At 39.8% G+C, this 19,551-nt stretch overlaps 2 protein-coding genes across 2 annotated transcripts in view; both read left to right on the forward strand.

Moving 5' to 3' along the window:
• Positions 1 to 3,746, forward strand: part of LOC147106070 (sorting and assembly machinery component 50 homolog B) — a 44,785-nt gene extending 41,039 nt beyond the window's left edge. The window contains exons 13-15 of the mRNA XM_086008809.1: positions 906 to 1,052; positions 2,268 to 2,409; positions 3,607 to 3,746. Of these exons, the coding sequence (XP_085864935.1) occupies positions 906 to 1,052; positions 2,268 to 2,409; positions 3,607 to 3,652 (335 nt within the window). The 3' untranslated portion in view covers positions 3,653 to 3,746. The remainder of the gene's footprint in view (positions 1 to 905; positions 1,053 to 2,267; positions 2,410 to 3,606) is intronic.
• A 3,483-nt stretch (positions 3,747 to 7,229) lies between these two features.
• LOC147106071 (beta-parvin) overlaps positions 7,230 to 19,551 on the forward strand; it is a 71,614-nt gene continuing 59,292 nt past the window's right edge. The window contains exon 1 of the mRNA XM_086008810.1: positions 7,230 to 7,509. Coding sequence (XP_085864936.1) covers positions 7,392 to 7,509 — 118 coding nt within the window. The 5' untranslated portion in view covers positions 7,230 to 7,391. The remainder of the gene's footprint in view (positions 7,510 to 19,551) is intronic.

The following is a 19,551-nucleotide window of genomic DNA, read 5'->3' on the forward strand; positions in this document are numbered from 1 at the left end:
ACTCCTTGCTGGAGACTGAGCATTGGTCATTGTTGGTTTATGGTCAGGATCGGGCTTGGCTGCAATGCTCCCACAGTTAAGTACAAGTGTACCTGTGAAGAATAGCCACTGCCTTCAGGAAAAGCCAACATTAATTATTCTTAATGCTATTCCAAAAACTTAATAATTAAAACAAAACTGAATTTGTTTTTTTTTTTAGTATCTATCATGTATGTGATATCCTACAAAGATAGTATTGTTAGTGGCATAGTCACTGATTCATCTCAAATCCACCACTTGCAAAGTGAAAAAGGATAAACATTTTCTGAAGTAAAACTAACACAAAAAAAATTATGAAGAAATATAACTAATCTGTTGTAAACATAGATTGTCTCTACTTTGTAATCGTCAGAAAAGTTGCCCTGGGGAAAACAAATAGGCTAGTGGGAGGTCAGGTTGATGATCGCTCTTATTGGAATTCAGAATAAAAAGGAGTTTTCAGCCCATTTAGGGGGGAAAAAAACCTGATGGTGATTTAAAAACCATGTGAAATATTAGCAAATCCCTTAGAATAAAACAGTTACTATTAGAGCAGTATGTTGAAAATGCTGTGGAAAGTTGGGCAAATAGTCTCGAGGCTGGTGTTACCTGCAAATCTTCCAGGTCACAAGTGATAGAGAGCATGTGAGACCAGGAGGATTAGAGAGAATAAAAAGATTCATTCTGTCACATGAGCAAAAAAGTAATAATTCTTGGTGATTGCGTTTGTGCTTTTACAAAAAAAATGCATGTATATTCCAGGTTTATGTAAATATCTATGACAGCAGCTGTTAAACTCAAAACTATTCAGCTTCTGAATTTTAATTGTCTAGAATGTCTATCATGTAATGAGGTTTGGTTCTCTCTCTCTTTCTCCATTATGCAAGGGGACTATCTTGGTGGTGAAGCATACTGGGCTGGAGGGCTGCACTTGTACACACCTCTGCCTTTCCGTCCAGGCCAAGGAGGATTTGGAGACCTTTTCAGAACACACTTCTTTATGAATGCTGGCAACCTTTGTAACCTCAACTATGGTATGGCAGATAAATTTGTTCCATGGGTGACTGCTCTCTTTAAGTTTTTTAACAGTGAATTATACAACATAATAACATAATAACAACATAATAACAAAGTAATAGGCTTTGCGGAACACCTCCGTTCAGTCCGTAAGGGTGGCCCCGAGCTTCCGGTCGCCTGTCATTTTAATTCACCGCTCCATTCCCACTCGGACCTCACTGTCCTTGGCCTCTTGTATTGTTCCACGGAAGCTCAACGTAAACTCGAGGAACAGCACCTCATCTTCCGATTAGGCACTCTGCAGCCTTCCGGACTCGATCTCGAGTTCAACAATTTCAGATCATAACCTCAGCTCCTATTACATTTTTTCTTGTAATTTTTCCACTCCTTTCCCCCCCCCCCCCCCCATTCCTTTTGTTTCTCTCTCACACCTGGCAGCTATCTCTTGCCCTACCAGTACACTTCACACCTAATCTCAGCCTATTACCATCTCGTCTAGCTTCGAATACCTTTTATTGTCTCTTTTACTACTTTTGTTTCTTTTACTTCTTTTGTCCGATCGCAGCCCTGCCTTCGACCTATTTTCTTTCCAGTTTTGAAGAAGGGTTCGACCCGAAACGTCAACTCAAATTTCTCTCCACGGATGTTGCCTGACCTGCTGAGTTTTTCCAGCATTTTCTGTTATTATTTCGGATTTCCAACATCTGCAGTATTTTGCTATCGTACAATTAGTTCATCCTGTTCCTTATATATGCGTGACATAAAGAAATAAGACAAATGTTTAAGTTTTTTCTTTGTTTCCTGGCAGAAGGAAACTCCCTAGTATCACAACTATAAGTAGCAGTTACAAAATTCATTCCACTGGAATGTAGACCCCCTGTCCCTGGTAAAGATTACACATCAGTCATATTCTGATTTGTATTTAAAACATCTGCTTCCAGGCTTTAGAATCTGAATACAGTATTTCACTTTGAGGCACGTTGCTCGTGATCTAGGTTTATCACTTCCCCACCCCTCCCCAAAATAAAAATTCTAACTGACTTCAGTGGCTTCCAAGGGCATAATATTTCCTTTAGGATGAACCTACATATGAATTCCATTTAACAGTGCCACGTTATTGAAAAATCACTTTTTATGTTGTAAAGTGATGGCATTGTTTTGAAAAAGGAGCTTAATTGAAAATGCTGTTGTTTGTTTCATGCATACACAAACACTTTGGATCAATTTTGCAGGTGATGGTCCCAATGCACACCTGCAGAAGCTGGCAGAATGTATTCGATGGTCCTATGGGGCAGGGATTGTCCTGAGACTGGGAAACATCGCTAGGCTGGAACTCAACTATTGTATTCCCATGGGTGTGCAGAGTGGGGATAGGCAAGTACTATTCCTCACTTTCTTGGTCCTGTGGGTCAAAGCTTTTTAAAATCTAGCTTGTGATTAATAATGGATTATTTAAATATACTGTGTTGTGTATTTGGATTGAGCTGTGAGCAAAGTTTATTAGCTGATTTCTATACTTGAAAGAAAAATAGACAACACAGGGTATTAGCATGTAAATTTATTGATATCTGCACATTTAGGATATGTATACATTGAACTAAATCCTTTGATATAAATGTATTTACTAAGTATGTGGTTAAGAAAATCTCTGGGATAATCATGACTCTCTTCTTACCTTGGGTGTTGTTTGTATTGGAGTCAATATATAAAAGTAACCATACCTGTCCAAATATCAATGTATTGGTGTCTTAGAACACTTTGGTACCTTCAGTTCTTCTTTTTGAGAAACAAAAATCATGGAGAAGGCATTCTCTGTGGCTAAAGATAACAAAATAGGAAACTCGTGTATAAAGAATGGGAATGGGTGAATGATTTTGCTACAGCACTAAAGAACTCTTGATGTTACATTTCCTCCTGCCCTGAGTTTGCTGATAATAAATAAATGGACAATGAGGGTTGTGCAAAAATATGACTTCACAGCATTTTTTAAGGGGGGATTTGAAGAGGAGGGGTAGGGGCTCTAAGTTATCTCCATCATGATAGAATTTATTTTACCACTGGTATTGTACAGTACATCAGTGGGAATTGAAAAAAGCAGTTTTCCAAATATTATGAATATTGCTTTAAAAATGTATTCTGTATGTTCTGGTGCCTTTACACCATGTGTAAAATACTTCTCCTTAGATAGCATTACATTACAGTGCAGTCCAGCCTCATGATACAAAATAGTGAAGTTGGTGTCACTAATTTCTCCTTACAAGGAATTTCGCTGAACTCAGCAGTAATGTTATTGTAGTTGGTAAGTGAGCTCATACCTCGGACAATCTACTGTATTGATTCCTACCTGTTTTGTAGTAATGTAGAGTGCTAGATATAGAAACAAAAAGATAAAACATGAATGCTGGATAACAAATTAAAATTAGAAAATACACAACAGGATTTATCAGTATCTCAAAGAGAAAGAACATTAATGTGTCTGGTAGGACCTTTCATTTTCTATACTTTTTTAATGTTGAATATAACTGGGACAAAATTTCAGTTTTAACGATCCATTTTTTTTACCTTGTGCAGGATATGTGATGGTGTCCAGTTTGGAGCAGGAATAAGGTTTCTATAATGCCTTTTTGAGAAGGTGCAACCTACGTGTGTTTCACTATTGGAAACCAAACCAGTACATTATCAAAATTATAATAAAGTTATTTGTAATTTGACACTGGTTTTATGTGTTTTTTTTTACAAAAACACTTCACCAGCATGAACAATGGGAACTTTAAATAAATATAGGAACAGGAGTAGGCAATTCAGCCCTTTGAGCCTGTTCTACCATTCAGTGAGATCATGGCTGATCTGTATCCTAACTCCATCCACCTGCCTTGGCTCCATATCGTTTATACCCTTGTCTAGCAAACATCTATCGATCTCACATTTTAAATGATTAATTACTGCTTTTAGTGGGAGAGTGCTCCACACTTGTAACACCCTTGGTGTGAAGAAGTGTTTACTAACTTCTCTTCTGAATGGCCTGGCTTTAATTTTAAGGTTATGTCCCCTTGTCCTAGACTTGCTCACCAGCGGAAAACGTTTATTTCTATCTACCCTATCAATTCCTTTCAAAATCCTAAAATCCTCAATCAAATCACCCCTTAACCTTCTATGTTCCAGGGAATACATATTACATAGACAATATATTACGTAGAATTTACAGCACAGAAACAGGCCATTCAGCCCAACAGATCCATGCTGATGTTTATGCTCCACACAAGCCTAGTTTATATAATCTCTCCTCCATAATCTAACCCTTGGAGCCCTGGTGACATTCTGGTGAATCTGTGCTGCACTTCTTCCAAGGCCAATATATCCTTTCTAAGGTGTGGTGCCCAGAACTGTACAATGTACTTCAGATATAATTTCTGACTTGTGCACTTTTGTTTGATGGCAATTCACATTTTATCGATGAACACTGCACTAATTTTAATTCTAGAGACTCCAAAGTAACATTTAAAAAAAAATAAAGCCTTGATGTGAGAAATAGAGACATGTCTATAACAACAACAGCTTGTATTTATATAGTGCCTTTAACGTAGTAAAACGTCCCAAGGTGCTTCACAGAAGTGTTATCAAACAAAATTTGACACTGAGCCACATGAGATAATGGAGCAGATGAGAGGTAGGTTTTAAGGACCGTCTTAAAGGAGGGAAGAGAGGCGGAGAGGTTTAGGAAGAGAATTCCAGAGCTTAGGGCCTCGGCAGTTGAAGGCACGGCCACCAATAGTGGAGTGACTATAATATGCCACTGCTTTCTGAAACACTGACCTAATATTCTTTTCAAAGTTAATGGTTCTTCAAACTTACCATTTGTGATCAAGATTGAGTTATATTGCACTTTCAGTAAAAGGACATTTTATTTGATTGCTATTTATTTAAATGTTAGTCATGATTAAACAATATTTAATTGAATATCACATACTGAAGATTCAGATAATAGATGCTTGAAGGTTGTTGTTGCTGCATTATTTTCTTTCTTGGGGTATTACTGAAAGTGCCCCCTTCTGCCTGTATTGAATTTGCAGGTTAGGGTAAGGTTGCAGAGTTAAATGATAAATTTGCAACATCTAAGTGAGCAGTGAATAAGAATTTCTAAACCTATAATCACAAGTGACATGAATTTATTTCAAAATTTGTTTTCTGGTGAACATAAAGAAGGGTCTGTTTGAATAAGAATATTTTGCACGGCCCAGAATCAGATATTAAAATAGAGGATACCTTATTGTGACTTAGTCTTGTACGAGTATAAGATTTACATTATTGATGTGAAAAAGAAAACTGTTTGGGGAGGGGAGGTGAAAAACCAACAGCAGCTCACTTTTACAAGTGAGATGTGATCCTTGAACAAGCATTTTTGAGTAGAATGGAAAACCGTTAAATCAGGTGAAATATTGCGTGCAGCTCCTGAGCACTGTGTTATTTAACAAAAAGTTAATATGGTTCTGAATACCTTCCTAATGTAACATCAGATGCCTATGCAAGTGAATACATAATAATGGGCTGGAATTTGCAGTGGGAGGCATACCTCTGACCCAATTTAAAAAAATCCACACTTACCTTCAGGCTCTCGGGCTTCGGAGACTTTGGGTCCTGGGCCTGCAGGCCTACGCCTGCGTAAAGGCCCAGGGACGCAGGCGCTTCGGAAGCGTCCCTGGGATCACGTGGGCCAGGTCCTCCAATCAGAAAAGTGGATTCTTAATATGCTTGTGGGGATTTCATTTACGAACGTAATCCCCATAAACAAATTAGGAATCCCCAAATAATTAAACAATTTATACAACTGGAATAAAATTAAATGTTCCCATTTTCACATTTAATTAAAAGTCCCTTCAATAAAGCATATACAATAAAAAAATTAATTTTTTGAAAAATAATTTTAAACCTTTTAATCCAGCCCAAAATTTGTATATACTGTACTAATTTTAAATGTTTGTGCATGATTTTTTATTTTAAATTTTTTAACTTTAGATTTACAGTATATTAAACCTTACACTGAAAGCAGGCCTGATGCCTGCTTTTACCAGACGTAAGGGTTTTGTGGGCATTTGCTGGGCAGTCATTGGGCAAATAGTTCAATTCTGCGCCAGCAAAAGTGATTTTTGGGTCGGTGCGGATGATCTGTCAAGGCAACTTCCAGGTTTTCGCGCATGTGGGGCCTTTCTGATGGCTTACAAGTGTACGCCGTCATCGAGAGCGCAAAATCTGAGCCAATAAATACACATGCCAGTCTTTTCACTGCTGGAGCCTGGTCTTAAATTCAGCCCAGATTGCTGGGATGAAAGCTTCTTTCTGCTGGCTAAGTTTCACATTAGTACAAAGAATTCCTCTGTCTATTTTGAAACTAAATAAGACAGTTCCACTCGAGCTTTATAGGCGGTGTGCGGAAATGGAAATTCCACATTGCATGCTTTTTTGATTTTGATGGTTAAGGTATTTCGTTTGGGTACATCAAATGAGAGCTTTGCATAACCAAAGAATCTTTACATGACATGGGAATGTTTAATGTCATTGAGTGAGATAACTTAAATTCCTGAATACCGATCACTTGCCTTAATTAACACCTACAAAGATTAGAGCCCAACACTTCTGACTCTGAGACGGGAACACTACCACTCAGCCACTGGTCAACTATATCTAGACGGGAGTACCCCGCTGGATGTCAACCCAGTATTTAGAGACCATATTCTAGTTTCCACTTGCCGGGGCTGAACTCGAACCCTACACCTTCTGACTCATATGTGGGAGTGTTACCTTTAAGACAAAAGGTTCACTCCTTATTAAGGTATATACAAGATCGTAAATGGGATGGAAAACATTAACTTGGATTAATCTTTCATTCCTGGAGACTTCAGGGCAACCCTGTAGGGTTGACAACCCTATTCGGAATGCAGTTCTATTCAGAGTGATGGAGGCAAAAACCATTTGAGAAGCAATTAGATGCACCAATGGAGGGAGCCTAGGCTGGTTCTGGATGGATGAATTAAGATGGGAGGAATGGCCCTCCTTATGCATAGGTGTGTGATGTTAGGTGGTGAAGGACTGATGACTGGCAGTAAAGAGACACTCTTGTTTGGTATGAGAAGGGAAGAGGGTTGAGAGTATGAAGGTGGAATTTCAGCGGCGGTGACTGCCAGGCGCCTGCCGCCGCGGGGGGCGCTGCAGTGGGAATGCCGCCAACTGGGACTTGAGGGCTGGTGGCGGTTAGCCACATCCTGTTCCTGCGGCTCCTGGAGACCGTATCGAGGGAGGGAGCGAGAGAGAGAGGAGCCTCTGTTGTGAGAGAGCTGCGGGGGTAAATCACAGCAAGCGGCATGGCTACCACACCGGTCAGGTCCCAGACCATCCAGCAGACCGGCAGGATGAAGAAGGACGAATCGTTTCTGGGAAAGTTGGGAGGGACATTGGTGCGAAAGAAAAAGGCCAAAGAAGGTGAGGCGTCTGATGGCAGGAGCCGGCGGCAGGGTGTGGAGAGGAGGGTCGCGGGCAGAGCTCTCTAATCAAAGCATCAATCACAGGGTCAGGCACACTGGGCACCGAGCGAGGGACAGCCACTCGCGTTTCTCTGTTAAGTGATAAAGTTAAAATATCTAGTTATATAAATTTCTTGCATTATTTGATTGGGATCTTTCAACATCTCTGCGCATCTGTTATTTTAGCTTTAAACTACTTTTTAAAGCCAGATTTATCCCCCCTCCCCGTTTTAAAATATCCATCGTTTTGTTTTTAATTAGTTGCAATTAAAGAGCTAGCCTCTTTCTAGTTTGTTGCCTTCCAGATTTTTTTTTTAATTTGCATCTAATTCCTGAAAGTAATGCTATTTTAATGTTAATTTAATAATGCTGACTCTTAACAATACCAGCAAGGGAAACAAACTACACTTTTACTCGCATTTTCTCTTATATTTTAAAATTCATTAAAAAGAAAATCATTTGTCTGGAATGTTAATCTCTTGTAGAACAGAACTGAGATCTGACCTGTGTTAAATGGTAAAACTTGAACTTTTTTTTATATAAGAAGTTTTAACTGGGTCAAAATGGTAAATTTAAACATAACTGTTTGTGTTAGCTTTTAAATTTACAAAGGAATCCCTAATAGCTAATCAAATTATCGTTCCTTGGAAGGAAACGGGTTAGTCATTTTATAGGTTTGAGACTTGTATCTTTAGTTTGTGAAATGTTAGTTTAAGGTTACCACTTTGACAGTAGACAGGACTAAGTCGTTTTAATGCTGATCAGGTATTGGATGAGTCAGGATCCGACCAGGTTATTAAAAGCTGGCATTTCATGTTCTGACTGCTGGAAGATATGATTAATCAAAAACATGTTTACCTGCCTTTTGAGAATGGATCTGGGACTTTCTCCAAAGGAAGGATTCTCTTTTTCTGAGATGTGTGTGTCTCAGCTGCCTGGACCAGGTGTAACTGTGGCAGCCTAAGTGCCTTCAGCTCAGCTGGAAACTGCAAGTCCAAGTCACTGCGGCTTCGTGCCTGGAGCCCATGTTTTGCTTCTTCCGAAACCATGTTCAAGGTCTCTTAAGCTTTCTGAAACATTTACGTTCAACTCGGAAACCAGTTTAATGTATCAGGGAAAGTTATTTCCTTATTTAATTCCTGTGCATATTGTAATAAACTTGAATTTGTAGTTTTACAGTTGAGACCTGTACACTCTGGTGTTTTTCCAATTATTGGAGTGATCAGATGTATATGGTGAGCGGTCGATACTACATCTAGTCTAGTCCATTTTGGTGGTAAATGGGTAGATTGTTAGTCCTGAGGCATAACAAACATCCCATTCTATACACGTATAAGGCTGAATTGCAGTTCACCAGAGGTGTTGGGTCTGTTTATGAAAGCTGACCTTTTTCATGAGCAAAAAGTTGGGAGAAATCCTGAATTGTAACATCTGATACAATGCCTTGGCCTCTAGTACATTATTCACAACTTCTGCATTAATAGAGGAACCAAATCAAAGCCTCTTGTTGTTACATGCTCTGATATACCATGATCTTGGTAGTACTGTATGTTGCTTATGCGTTCCAGAATGAAGAAATTATTAGAGGAAATACACACTCATAAGTTGCAGTAGTCAAGAGGTTCAGACAAAGTCATAAATTGCCAAAGCAAAGGCGGAACAATTTAAAAATGCTGCATGTACTCAGACTGGGTTAATGCCTCCGAATTAATATTGAAACATTGTATTTTTTTAATAACTTCATAAGCTGTGACTGAAATTCTTCTGCAGCTCCATTTTTTGGGAAGGGGTTGTAACAGGGTGGTGTTTTTGGTGTTATATTTGTATATGACCAAAATAATTTAACATTGGCTTCAGCTAAATGTTGTTAAAGGTTCCCTTTGGCTCTTGTGGGTAGCTACTATGTATGTGACCAGAAACACTCCACGTATTCAATAAGATTTGGTTAGCTTCCTTGATAGGTGCCATTGCCTGTATTCAGAAATGAAGTAGGCCAAAGATTGCTTGGTGTTTGAACAGCCTTTTTGAAGTGGGATGTATACAAGCCTGAAGGCTGAGCGAAGAGATTAATTAATTATCCTTTGGCATAAAAATTCATTACCCCAGCTACTCAATGTTTGTGTTCACTCATGAAGTTGAGCTAATGTCATTCCCTCATACCATTGTGTCAGGAAGTTTTTGAAAGATTGTTTTGCCCAGAAGTCTCTAAGTTTAGCAGACTTTGTGAGGAGGCCATGCTAAAGAGGACATGTTAACCCTTCGTGGACTGATTCTATCTTTGTTTTAAGTATTGTATTTCAGGTTTCTTGTGTTGCTTTCTAAGTATTTTACTTGTAAATAATTTGTACAGTTAGTGTTTGCCTCAACGTAATGGTATGACAATTTACTACCTTTTGAGGCAGATAGGAGAAAGTGGAGGGCATCCCATATCATTTCTGGTGCATAATTTGAGGTAATTGTGAGTCCCATACCACGTTATTCTACTAACTGCACGTATAAAGACACAGATTTAATTTCACAAGATTTGTTCTGCTTATGGAAGGGAAGTGGAAAGGTTAAATAGGGAGGTGGCAAAGGCTTTAAAGTAGTAAGATGGGCGGAGCTATCTACAAAAAATGAAACCAGCCTAAAGATAATTAAAACAGGAAAGGAGAGCATAGGAAGGAGTAAAGTAAGGGAGGACATTGGGGAATAAACAGAGTAATAGAACAGGAGAATAAAAAGATGGTTAAAAATAAAGTGAAAGGAACTGCTATTAAAATGAGTTAAACTGTCTGTATAGCAGTGCACGCAGTGTCCGTAATAAAACAGGGGAGCTGGAGGCAATCATGTGTTGAGAGGAACCAGACATAGTAGGGATTGCTGAGACATGGCTACAGAAAAATCAGGACTGGGAATTAAACATTGCAGTGTGCAACATACAGTATTTAGAAAAGATAGAGGGGAAAAAGGGGAGGTGGAGTAGCTGTACTTATTAGGGATAACATGGCAGTAGAAATAAGTGACGCAGCTATCAGCAAGATAGAAATAGAATCCATATGGATAGAGATAAAAGATAAAGGATTAATCACTAATGGGGGTAATCTATAGACCACCTAATAGTGGAAGGGAGGTGGGGGAAGAAATATGCAAACAAATTAGGGAAATGAGTAAAAAAATAAATAAAAATAATAATAATTATGGGGGATTTCAACTACCCCGATATTAATTGGACAGAAGAGGTAGGTAAAGGGGATAAGGGAATGGAGTTCCTACAATGTGTACAGGACTCGTTTCTAACTCAATATGTAAAAAGCCCAACATGGGAGGATTCGTTATTGGTGATGGGGAATGAACCAGAGCATATAAGAGAGGTAAAAGTAGGGGCGCATATAGGCAATAGCGACCATAATATAAATAAGCTTTAAGATAATAATTGAGAAGGACTTAAGTTTGACGAAGACCAGGGTAATAGATTGGAGAAAAGCTGATTTTGAGCAGCTTTAGAATTGAACTTAGGAAAATAAAATGGACAATGATATTGACAAACAATGACGTAGAACAGCAATGGGAAACATTTAAAACGGTGTTCAAGTCCAGAAAAAAATATATACCGCTAAAAAACAAGAACAAGCTAAACACTAATGGGACGCCATGGATGAATAAAGCCATATGGGAAACATTGAGGGTGAAGAAAGAGTACATTAAGTACATGGACAGCAGGTGAGAGCATGATGAGAGAGAATACGAAGAGATTAGGAGAGAAGTCAAAAAAACAATTAGGAAGGCAAAGAGGAACTATGAAATTAAATTATCAAGGAACGTAAAATAAAGTAGTAAAATATTTTAGACATAAATTTTTAAAAAAAGGAAGGTCGGGATGGGAATAGGGCCACTAAGGGATGGAGAGGATAATACCACAGGCAGCAATAGATGGCAGAAATATTAAATACTACTTTGCTTCAGTATTTGGGAGATGTAATATCTCCAAGTTTGCAGATGACACAAAGCTGGGTGGGCGTGTGTGCTGTGAGGAGGATGCAGAGAAACTCCAGTGCGATTTAGACAGGTTGGGCGATTGGGCAGATGCATGGCAGATGCAGTATAATGTGGATAAATGCAAGGTTATCCACTTTGGTGGCAAAAACAGGAAGGCAGATTATTATCTGAACGGCAATAGATTGGGAAAAGGGGAAGTGCAACGAGACCTGGGTGTCCTTGTGCACCAGTCGCTAAAGGTAAGCATGCAGGTGCAGCAGGCAGTTAAGAAGGCAAATGGTATGCTGGCCTTCATAGTAAGAGGATTCGAGTACAGGAGCAAGGATGTCTTGCTGCAGTTGTACAGGGCCTTGGTGAGACCACACCTTGAGTATTGTGTGCAGTTTTGGTCGCCTTATCTGAGGAAGGATGTTCTTGCCATGGAGGGAGTGCAGCGAAGATTCACCAGACTGATACCTGGGATGGCAGGAATGACGTATGAAGAGAGATTGGGTCGATTAGGCTTATACTCGCTAGCGTTTAGAAGAATGAGAGGGGATCTCATTGAAACTTATAAAATTCTAACAGGACTAGACAGACTAGATGTAGGAAGGCTGTTCCCGATGGCAGGGGAGTCCAGAACCAGGGGTCACAGTCTAAGGATAAGGGGTAAGCCATTTAGGACTGAGATGAGGAGGAATTTCTTCACCCAGAGAGTGGTGAACCTGTAGAATTCTCTACCACAGAAGACAGTTGAGGTCAATTCATTAAATATATTCAAGAAGGAGTTAGATATATTTCTTAAGACTAAGGGGATCAAGGGATATGGGGAGAAAGCAGGGACAGGGTACTGAATTTGGATGATCAGCCATGATCGCATTGAATGGCGGAGCAGGCTCGAGGGGCCGAATGGCCTACTCCTGCTCCTATTTCTATGTTTCTATGTCCCTTAGCCAATTTTGTATCTATGCTGCCACTGTTCCTTTACTCCCATGGGCTTCCATTTTGCTAACAAGTCTATTATGTGGTACTTTGTCAAAAGCCTTTTGAAAGTCCACATACACATTATCAACCCTCTCTGTTACTTCATCAAAGAACTCAATCAAGTTAGTCAAACACGACTTGTCTTTAACAAATCCATGCTGACTTTCATTTATCAGCCCATACTTTTCCAATGCCAATTAATTTTGTCCTGGATTATTGTGTCTCAAAGTTTCCCCATCGCTGACATTAGGCTGACTGGACTGTCGTTGCCGGGTTTACCCAATTCCAATTCCAATTCCAATTAAAATGCTTTATTGGCATGAAAGTTTACAGAGAACCATATTGCCAAAGCTTACATAGCAAAAAGGTACAGTTTTCCAACATTCTGTAGGTGTCAATCGATTTGACATTTGTTGGGTACATACAATATTACTTTTAAACAATATTAATTTTAAACAGTCTTTGTACTTCATTTGGTACGTTCAATATTAATTTTAAACAGTCCTCAGGTTGTGACATGTTGTTACATATTTGGCCCCAACTCTCCCTTTTTTAAACAGGGCTGTAACTTTTGCAACCCTCCAGTCCTCTGGCACCACCCTCTAAGGAGGATTAGAAGATTGTGGCCAGAGCCTCCGCAATTTCCCTCAGTAACCTAGGATGCATCCCATCCGGAACGGGTGACTCTTCCACTTTGAGGACTGCCAACGTTTTAAGTACATGCTCTTTATCTATTTTTATCCTATCCAATGTCGCTACTGCCTCTTGCTTTACTGCTACATTGACAGCATCCGCTTCTCTAGTGAAGACAGATGCAAAGTACTCATCTCGTACCTCGGCCATGCCCTCTGCCTCTACAAGAAAACCTCCTTTTTGATCCTTAATCGGCCCCATCCTTTCTTTGACTGCCCCTTTTACTATTTACGTGTTTATAAAAGACTTTTGGGTTCCCTTTTATGTTTGCCGCTAGCAGTTAGCTTTTGGCTGCAGTCATGTTGAGGAGTTTCATTACTTTTTTTTGGTGTTGATGACAGCAGATTTGCTGAATTTAAATATCAGTTTAAGAGATAAATCACAAATGAAATGGTGTTCCTGCTACTCTTTCAGAGTGAACATTTTCAGTATGGATGACCAAATAGACCACAGCTGGTGTTTCTCAGTAAGTTTAAAAAGCTAATTTTCCAAGAAAAGGTACAATACTAGTTTGTTCCATGAATGATAAAGGAAGTGATTCTGCAAGTTAAAATTGAGTAGATACAAGCCTTTCCAGCTAGGCCAATGTACATGTGCACTAGGGTGGAGACTATAATTGGTTTAACAACCTATCAGTGCTGCCCTCCAGCAAGTTTATGCTATGCACCCCACCCTTATTAGCGTCCATTATAACATGTTAATGTTGAATCCTTCCACATCCAATCATAATGAAATACTGAATGTTCTACTTTTCTGTTGCTTTTTGCTTATTTGTTACTGATTATTTTTGTTTCACTAAAATTCTTAGCAAGCCACATCACTTTCATTCACAGATTGCGAGACAGTTAATAATTGTTATTTAACCAGAAAATAAGTTGTAAGTTAGTATTTAAAGTGCATCTGAATGTAACATTGTGTTAAATAAACTGAGAAGTGTTCACAGATAAATGTTTAGATGAAAACACAAAATTGGAATTTCCAAAATTGTGTATAACCCAGTTGTACTGAATTAATTAAGAATCATTGACTTTATTCACAAAACTGAAGTTTTCATTATGATGACTATGAAGCAAATTGATTGCTCCCATTTTCTACACTGAGTTCCTCATTTAAAACCTTCATTTCTTGTTGAAAGTCTCCTCTGCTCCACACTCACTTTCTGTATCTTCTGTATCCTTTTCAACCCTGAACTAAGTTTCAAATCTTCTATCCTATCCATCACCCAAAGTGCTTAGTTCCACTGCAGCAACACCCACCTCCCTCACTTACCTCCACCACAACCAAAACCCTGATCTTTGGTACCTCAAGACTTGCCTTCTCCAGGGTTGGCTCTCCCTGAGCTCTGCCATGTATAAACACCAACTCGCCCAGATTTCTGCTGCTGGCCCATCATCACTTTCCTCACCAACCTCTGTTGGCTTCCTCTCCTGAAGCATCAAATTCAGAATCACCATCATTATCATCATCATCGGTTACAAATCCCTCTTATTGCCTTTCCCACATTCCTTTAACCTCTCCTGCTCTATATCCAGTTTGACTTAAGTGTGCTATGGAATTTCTCTCCGACTTGTGCTCCATTTTGGTGGCAGAGTTTTCAGCCAGCTCTGTGCTGCTCCCTCCCGAAACTCTTGTTACTTCCCTCCCAGCCTCGAAAAGCATCCTCAAAACCTATTTCTATCCTTTGGTCTTCTCTCAATTCTTTCCCCAACCGCTCGTCATCCATTTCGTCTCTGGAGCAGCTTAGAACATTTTCTAAAAATGCTATATAAATGATAGCGCATGTTTGGCAACACTATAAATATCAACTATCGTATTAATTTTGCACTGTGTGAGTTATATGACTTCTATAGATCACAACCACACAAACTCAGAATTACATATGCTAAACAGTGATTTGGATTTCTGAATATAATTGATTTGAAGGAGTTCCTGTTCCTGACACAGTGAGAGAGCTAAGTAAATGTGGCATTTTCAACAGCAAGATCTTGTTCCTCCAGGGAGAAATGTTAATTTAGTTACTTTTCTGTCTGGGATCTGTAGCTCTTTCATACCAGTCCTCCATCGGCTAATGCTCAAATGAATATTTTGAGAAGAGTATCTAATTTTTTCGAACATTTAATTTCAGCCAGTGTTGTATTAAACATACCATTATACAGGTATTTCCAAATCCTGATTATTTAATTAAGAATAAAGATTACTGTGCTGCCTCTCTAATTGTATATTGGGATGGCGTCAGTGGCATCGTTAGGAAGTGATTGGGCCAGTAAAAAATATTTGAAGAACCACTGTATTGGGAAAATTCTGCCCAGACAGGGTCTGGACATCAAATCTAGTTGCAATGGTTTTGTTTGTATTGTATTGTTCTTTTTTATAAGGAAAATTGATGCTGCTTTTTGAGGAAGGGAACTTTTTACATTTTAGGTACAAATCTATTTAAGAGGTACAGCATGAATATCTGGCCTTTATCATTATAAGTGTATGAACTGCAATTAAGTATGTTACACCTCTCGATAGTTCAGAGAAAAAACGGATTTTATTCTCGCACGTTTTTGAATACAAGAGGCAACTCTCTTTCAGGTTTGGTATCTTTTCGCAGTTGCTGCTCCATGGCCAGAATGGATGGATTTCAAAGTCAAAATGTTAGTGCCAATAACAATGGATAAAAGGGTGATTTTATTCTCTGGGTTGGGGGGGGGGGCATTTAAATTCTTCTCTTCCCCCACCATTTTTTTTTCTCTGCCTGTTTTTAGTTGTTTCTTTCCCTTTCAATGTTTCTGTTTCCATGCCTGTTCAATTTGGCTATAAATTAAAGAATATTCAATTCCTATTCGAAGCAGATACTTGGGTTTCCCCAGTCTGCAATCACTAGTCCAACAAACTATGAGCTGGTCCTGAGCTAAACCTTGTACATTCTCGGACCTCGGGACACTTTAAAATGGAAAAGTTACACAGACTTGCTTATATAATTAAATTCCAATATATTTTGTTCTCTGTATTTGTAGGGATACTGTTGAAACCTTTAGTTGTTACAGTAATTATACATAAGTAGCATTACACAATGAGGTCACATTGCAGAATTGTGCGAGATCTATCCTATGGAGGAAGGTTTGGAAAGGGTCTTTGTACGCTTGATATTTTCATCCTTAACATTAAAGAGAATCTGTAGACTCTTGTGCGATATATTGTTCCACACACACACGCCAAATATAAATTATATTCATTAATTTTTGTTAGCTATACAAACAGAATGCTACTAAGAACTGTACATTAATTGAAGCCACATGGTACGTGAAGAAAATACTGGATGTCTCAAGTGTTCAAACCGCATTGTTATGCTAGCCCTCCTCCAGTGATTCCCCGAATGGCGAGTGACTGCTTTCAGCCAGTCTGTCAAAGTGATGAGTGAATGCAGACATAAGGAGGGAGAAATCAATAATACAGACAGTGGCATACCTCCAGATGGTGTGTTACAAAGCATTATTGATAGAAAGCTGCTTATATCAACTAGAAAATGTTCCGTGCCAACTAGACTGTGTAGCGGGTTGAAGATAAAGTGGGGAGAAAAATATTTTTCTTTTTTAAAAGCATTCTTGATCTGTAAATCCTTATTCACTTGACACTGACATAAAATGTGTATGTTAGGTATACTGGTAACGGGTGTGTATGACACTGAAGACTTTTAAAAGCATCCAATGGTTTCAGCTACTTCCATATAAGCTGATAATGCTGTTTTTGAATTCCTTTGACAAATACAAGGCAAAGTAGTAATAGAATACTGTACATAAGTTAACTGATAATCTACTTCCTCCCTGCACTTTTCATATTAATTTCAGATTATATCAAGGTAGCAGACTCTTCCTCATTTTATGCTGTTTCATTGCCCTCTTAGTGATAATTTTGTTGTTTCTTCTGTTTTTTTGGTAAATCCCTAATGTTTGTCATGACGTGCAAAGAATAGATATTTTTATACCGTAACCGTGACTGGTATTTTTATTCACTGTCCTGCAGTGTACAGGAGAAACAGGACCTTAGCTTGTCTCTGCTTCTTTACTGTTGATCGGCTCCACTTTAATTCCTACGTTGTTGGCGCTGCCTGTATTGAAGAAAGAATCCTAAACAAGAGTGAGTAAGCCAGGAATTAAAACCATCAGCTTCAGTAACTTGACCAGCATAATTCCAGTCATTCTTGTTTGTAATGTATGTCACAAAATATGCTACTGTCTGTAGAGAAGTTTAACTTTTTTTTACAAGTTAGAAAAGGTTGTACTTGCTGATTTTTCCCCCTCCCTTCGTGGCAGTGGGGTATATTTAATATTTTTGTTTAAACAGTGAGCAGTGATGAGATCAGGTACATTATTGTATGCGACTGTATGAGGAACCTGATTTCAGTGCACTGTTGAAAATAAATGGTTGATCACTGCAACGCCCTGGTGCAGTGTCTGAATCTGTGTCAATATTAAGCTCCCTCATGCAGTTCAGTAACTTTTAATGGCCTCACTACTCATCATATTAATGCTGGTAAAATTGTATTGGCTAATGGTAAGAATAGTTTTATAGTTCACGTCTGCAATTTCCCACACGGCAAGTTTCAGATCTCGGTCTGGCTATTTGGGTGATGCGGAGACTAAGCTCCTCAGAGAGAAAATTCAGAAAACAAGTGTCCCTGACCTTGCTCACTTTATTGTGGAATGGTGCATACAGTGGGGGAATGCGGATTTGAATTTGTTTAGTGTGATCAGGTGTTAAAAGATTTGCACCAACATCTGCATTGTTGTTTGAGTGAACAGCACCAGGCATACCGAAAAATGAGGTGTCAACCTGGTGAGGCTACAACACAGGACTACTTGCATGCCAAACAACGGAAGCAACATGCGACAGACAGAGCTAAGCGATCTCGCAACCATCGGATCAAATCAAAGCTCTGCAGTCCTGCCACATCCAGTCGTGAGTGGTGGTGGACAATTAAACAGTTAACAGGAGGAGGAGGCTCCAAAAATATCCCCATCCTCAATGATGGTGGAGCCCAGCACGTGAGTGCAAAAGACCAGGCTGAAGCATTTGCAACTATCTTCAGCCAGAAGTGCCGAGTGGATGATCCATCTCGGCCTCCTCCTGAGGTCCCCAGCATCACAGATGCCAGTCTTCAGCCCATTCAATTCACTCCATGTGATGTCAAGAAACGGCTGAAGACACTGGATACTGCAAAGGCTATGGGCCCTGACAACATTCCGGCAATAGTACTGAAGACTTGTGCTCCAGAACTAGCTGCGCCCCTAGCCAAGCTGTTCCAGTACAGCTACAACACTGGCATCTACCCGGCAATGTGGAAAATTGCCCAAGTATGTCCTGTCTACAAAAAGCAGGACAAATCCGACCCGGCCAATTACCGTCCCATCAGTCTACTCTCAATCATCAGCAAAGTGATGGAAGGTGTCGTCGACAGTGCTATCAAGCGGCACTTACTCAGCAATAACCTGCTAACTGACGCCCAGTTTGGGTTCCGCCAGGGCCACTCAGCTCCTGACCTCATTACAGCCTTGGTCCAAACATGGACAAAAGGGCTGAACTCCAGAGGTGAGGTGAGAGTGACTGCCCTTGACATCAAGGCAGCATTTGATCGAGTGTGGCATCAAGGAGCCCTAGCAAAACTGAAGTCAATGGGAATCAAGGGGGAAACTCTCCATTGGTTGGAATCATACCTAGCACAAAGGAAGTTGGCTGTGGTTGTTGGAGGTCATTCATCTCAATCACATGACATCACTGCAGGAGTTCCTCGGGGCAGTGTCCTAGGCCCAACCATCTTCAGCTGTTTCATCAATGACCTTCCCTCCATCATAAGGTCAGAAGTGGGGATGTTCGCTGATGATTGCACACTGTTCAGCACCATTCGAGACTCGTCAGATACTGATGCAGTCCGTGTCCATATGCAGCAAGACCTGGACAACATTCGGACTTGGGCTGACAAGTGGCAAGTAACATTCGCACCACACAAGTGCCAGGCAATGACCATCTCCAACAAGCGAGACTCTAACCATCTCCCCTTGACATTCAATGGCATTACCATCGCTGAATCCCCCACTATCAACATCCTGGGGGTTACCATTGATCAGAAACTGAACTGGACCAACCATATAAATACTGTGGCTACAAGAGCAGGCCAGAGGCTGGGAATTCTGCGGCGAGTGTCTCACCTCCTGACTCCCCAAAGCCTTTCCACCATCTACAAGGCACAAGTCAGGAGTGTGATGGAATACTCTCCACTTGCCTGGATGAGTGCAGCTCCAACAACACTCAAGAAGCTCGACACCATTCCAGATAAAGCAGCCCGCTTGATTGGCACTCCATCCACCACCTTCAACATTCACTC

The sequence above is a fragment of the Somniosus microcephalus genome, chromosome 16 (assembly GCF_052327205.1).
Source record: "Somniosus microcephalus isolate GS21.2 chromosome 16, FLI_Smic_1.0, whole genome shotgun sequence".
NCBI classification, from domain to species: Eukaryota; Metazoa; Chordata; class Chondrichthyes; order Squaliformes; family Somniosidae; genus Somniosus; species Somniosus microcephalus.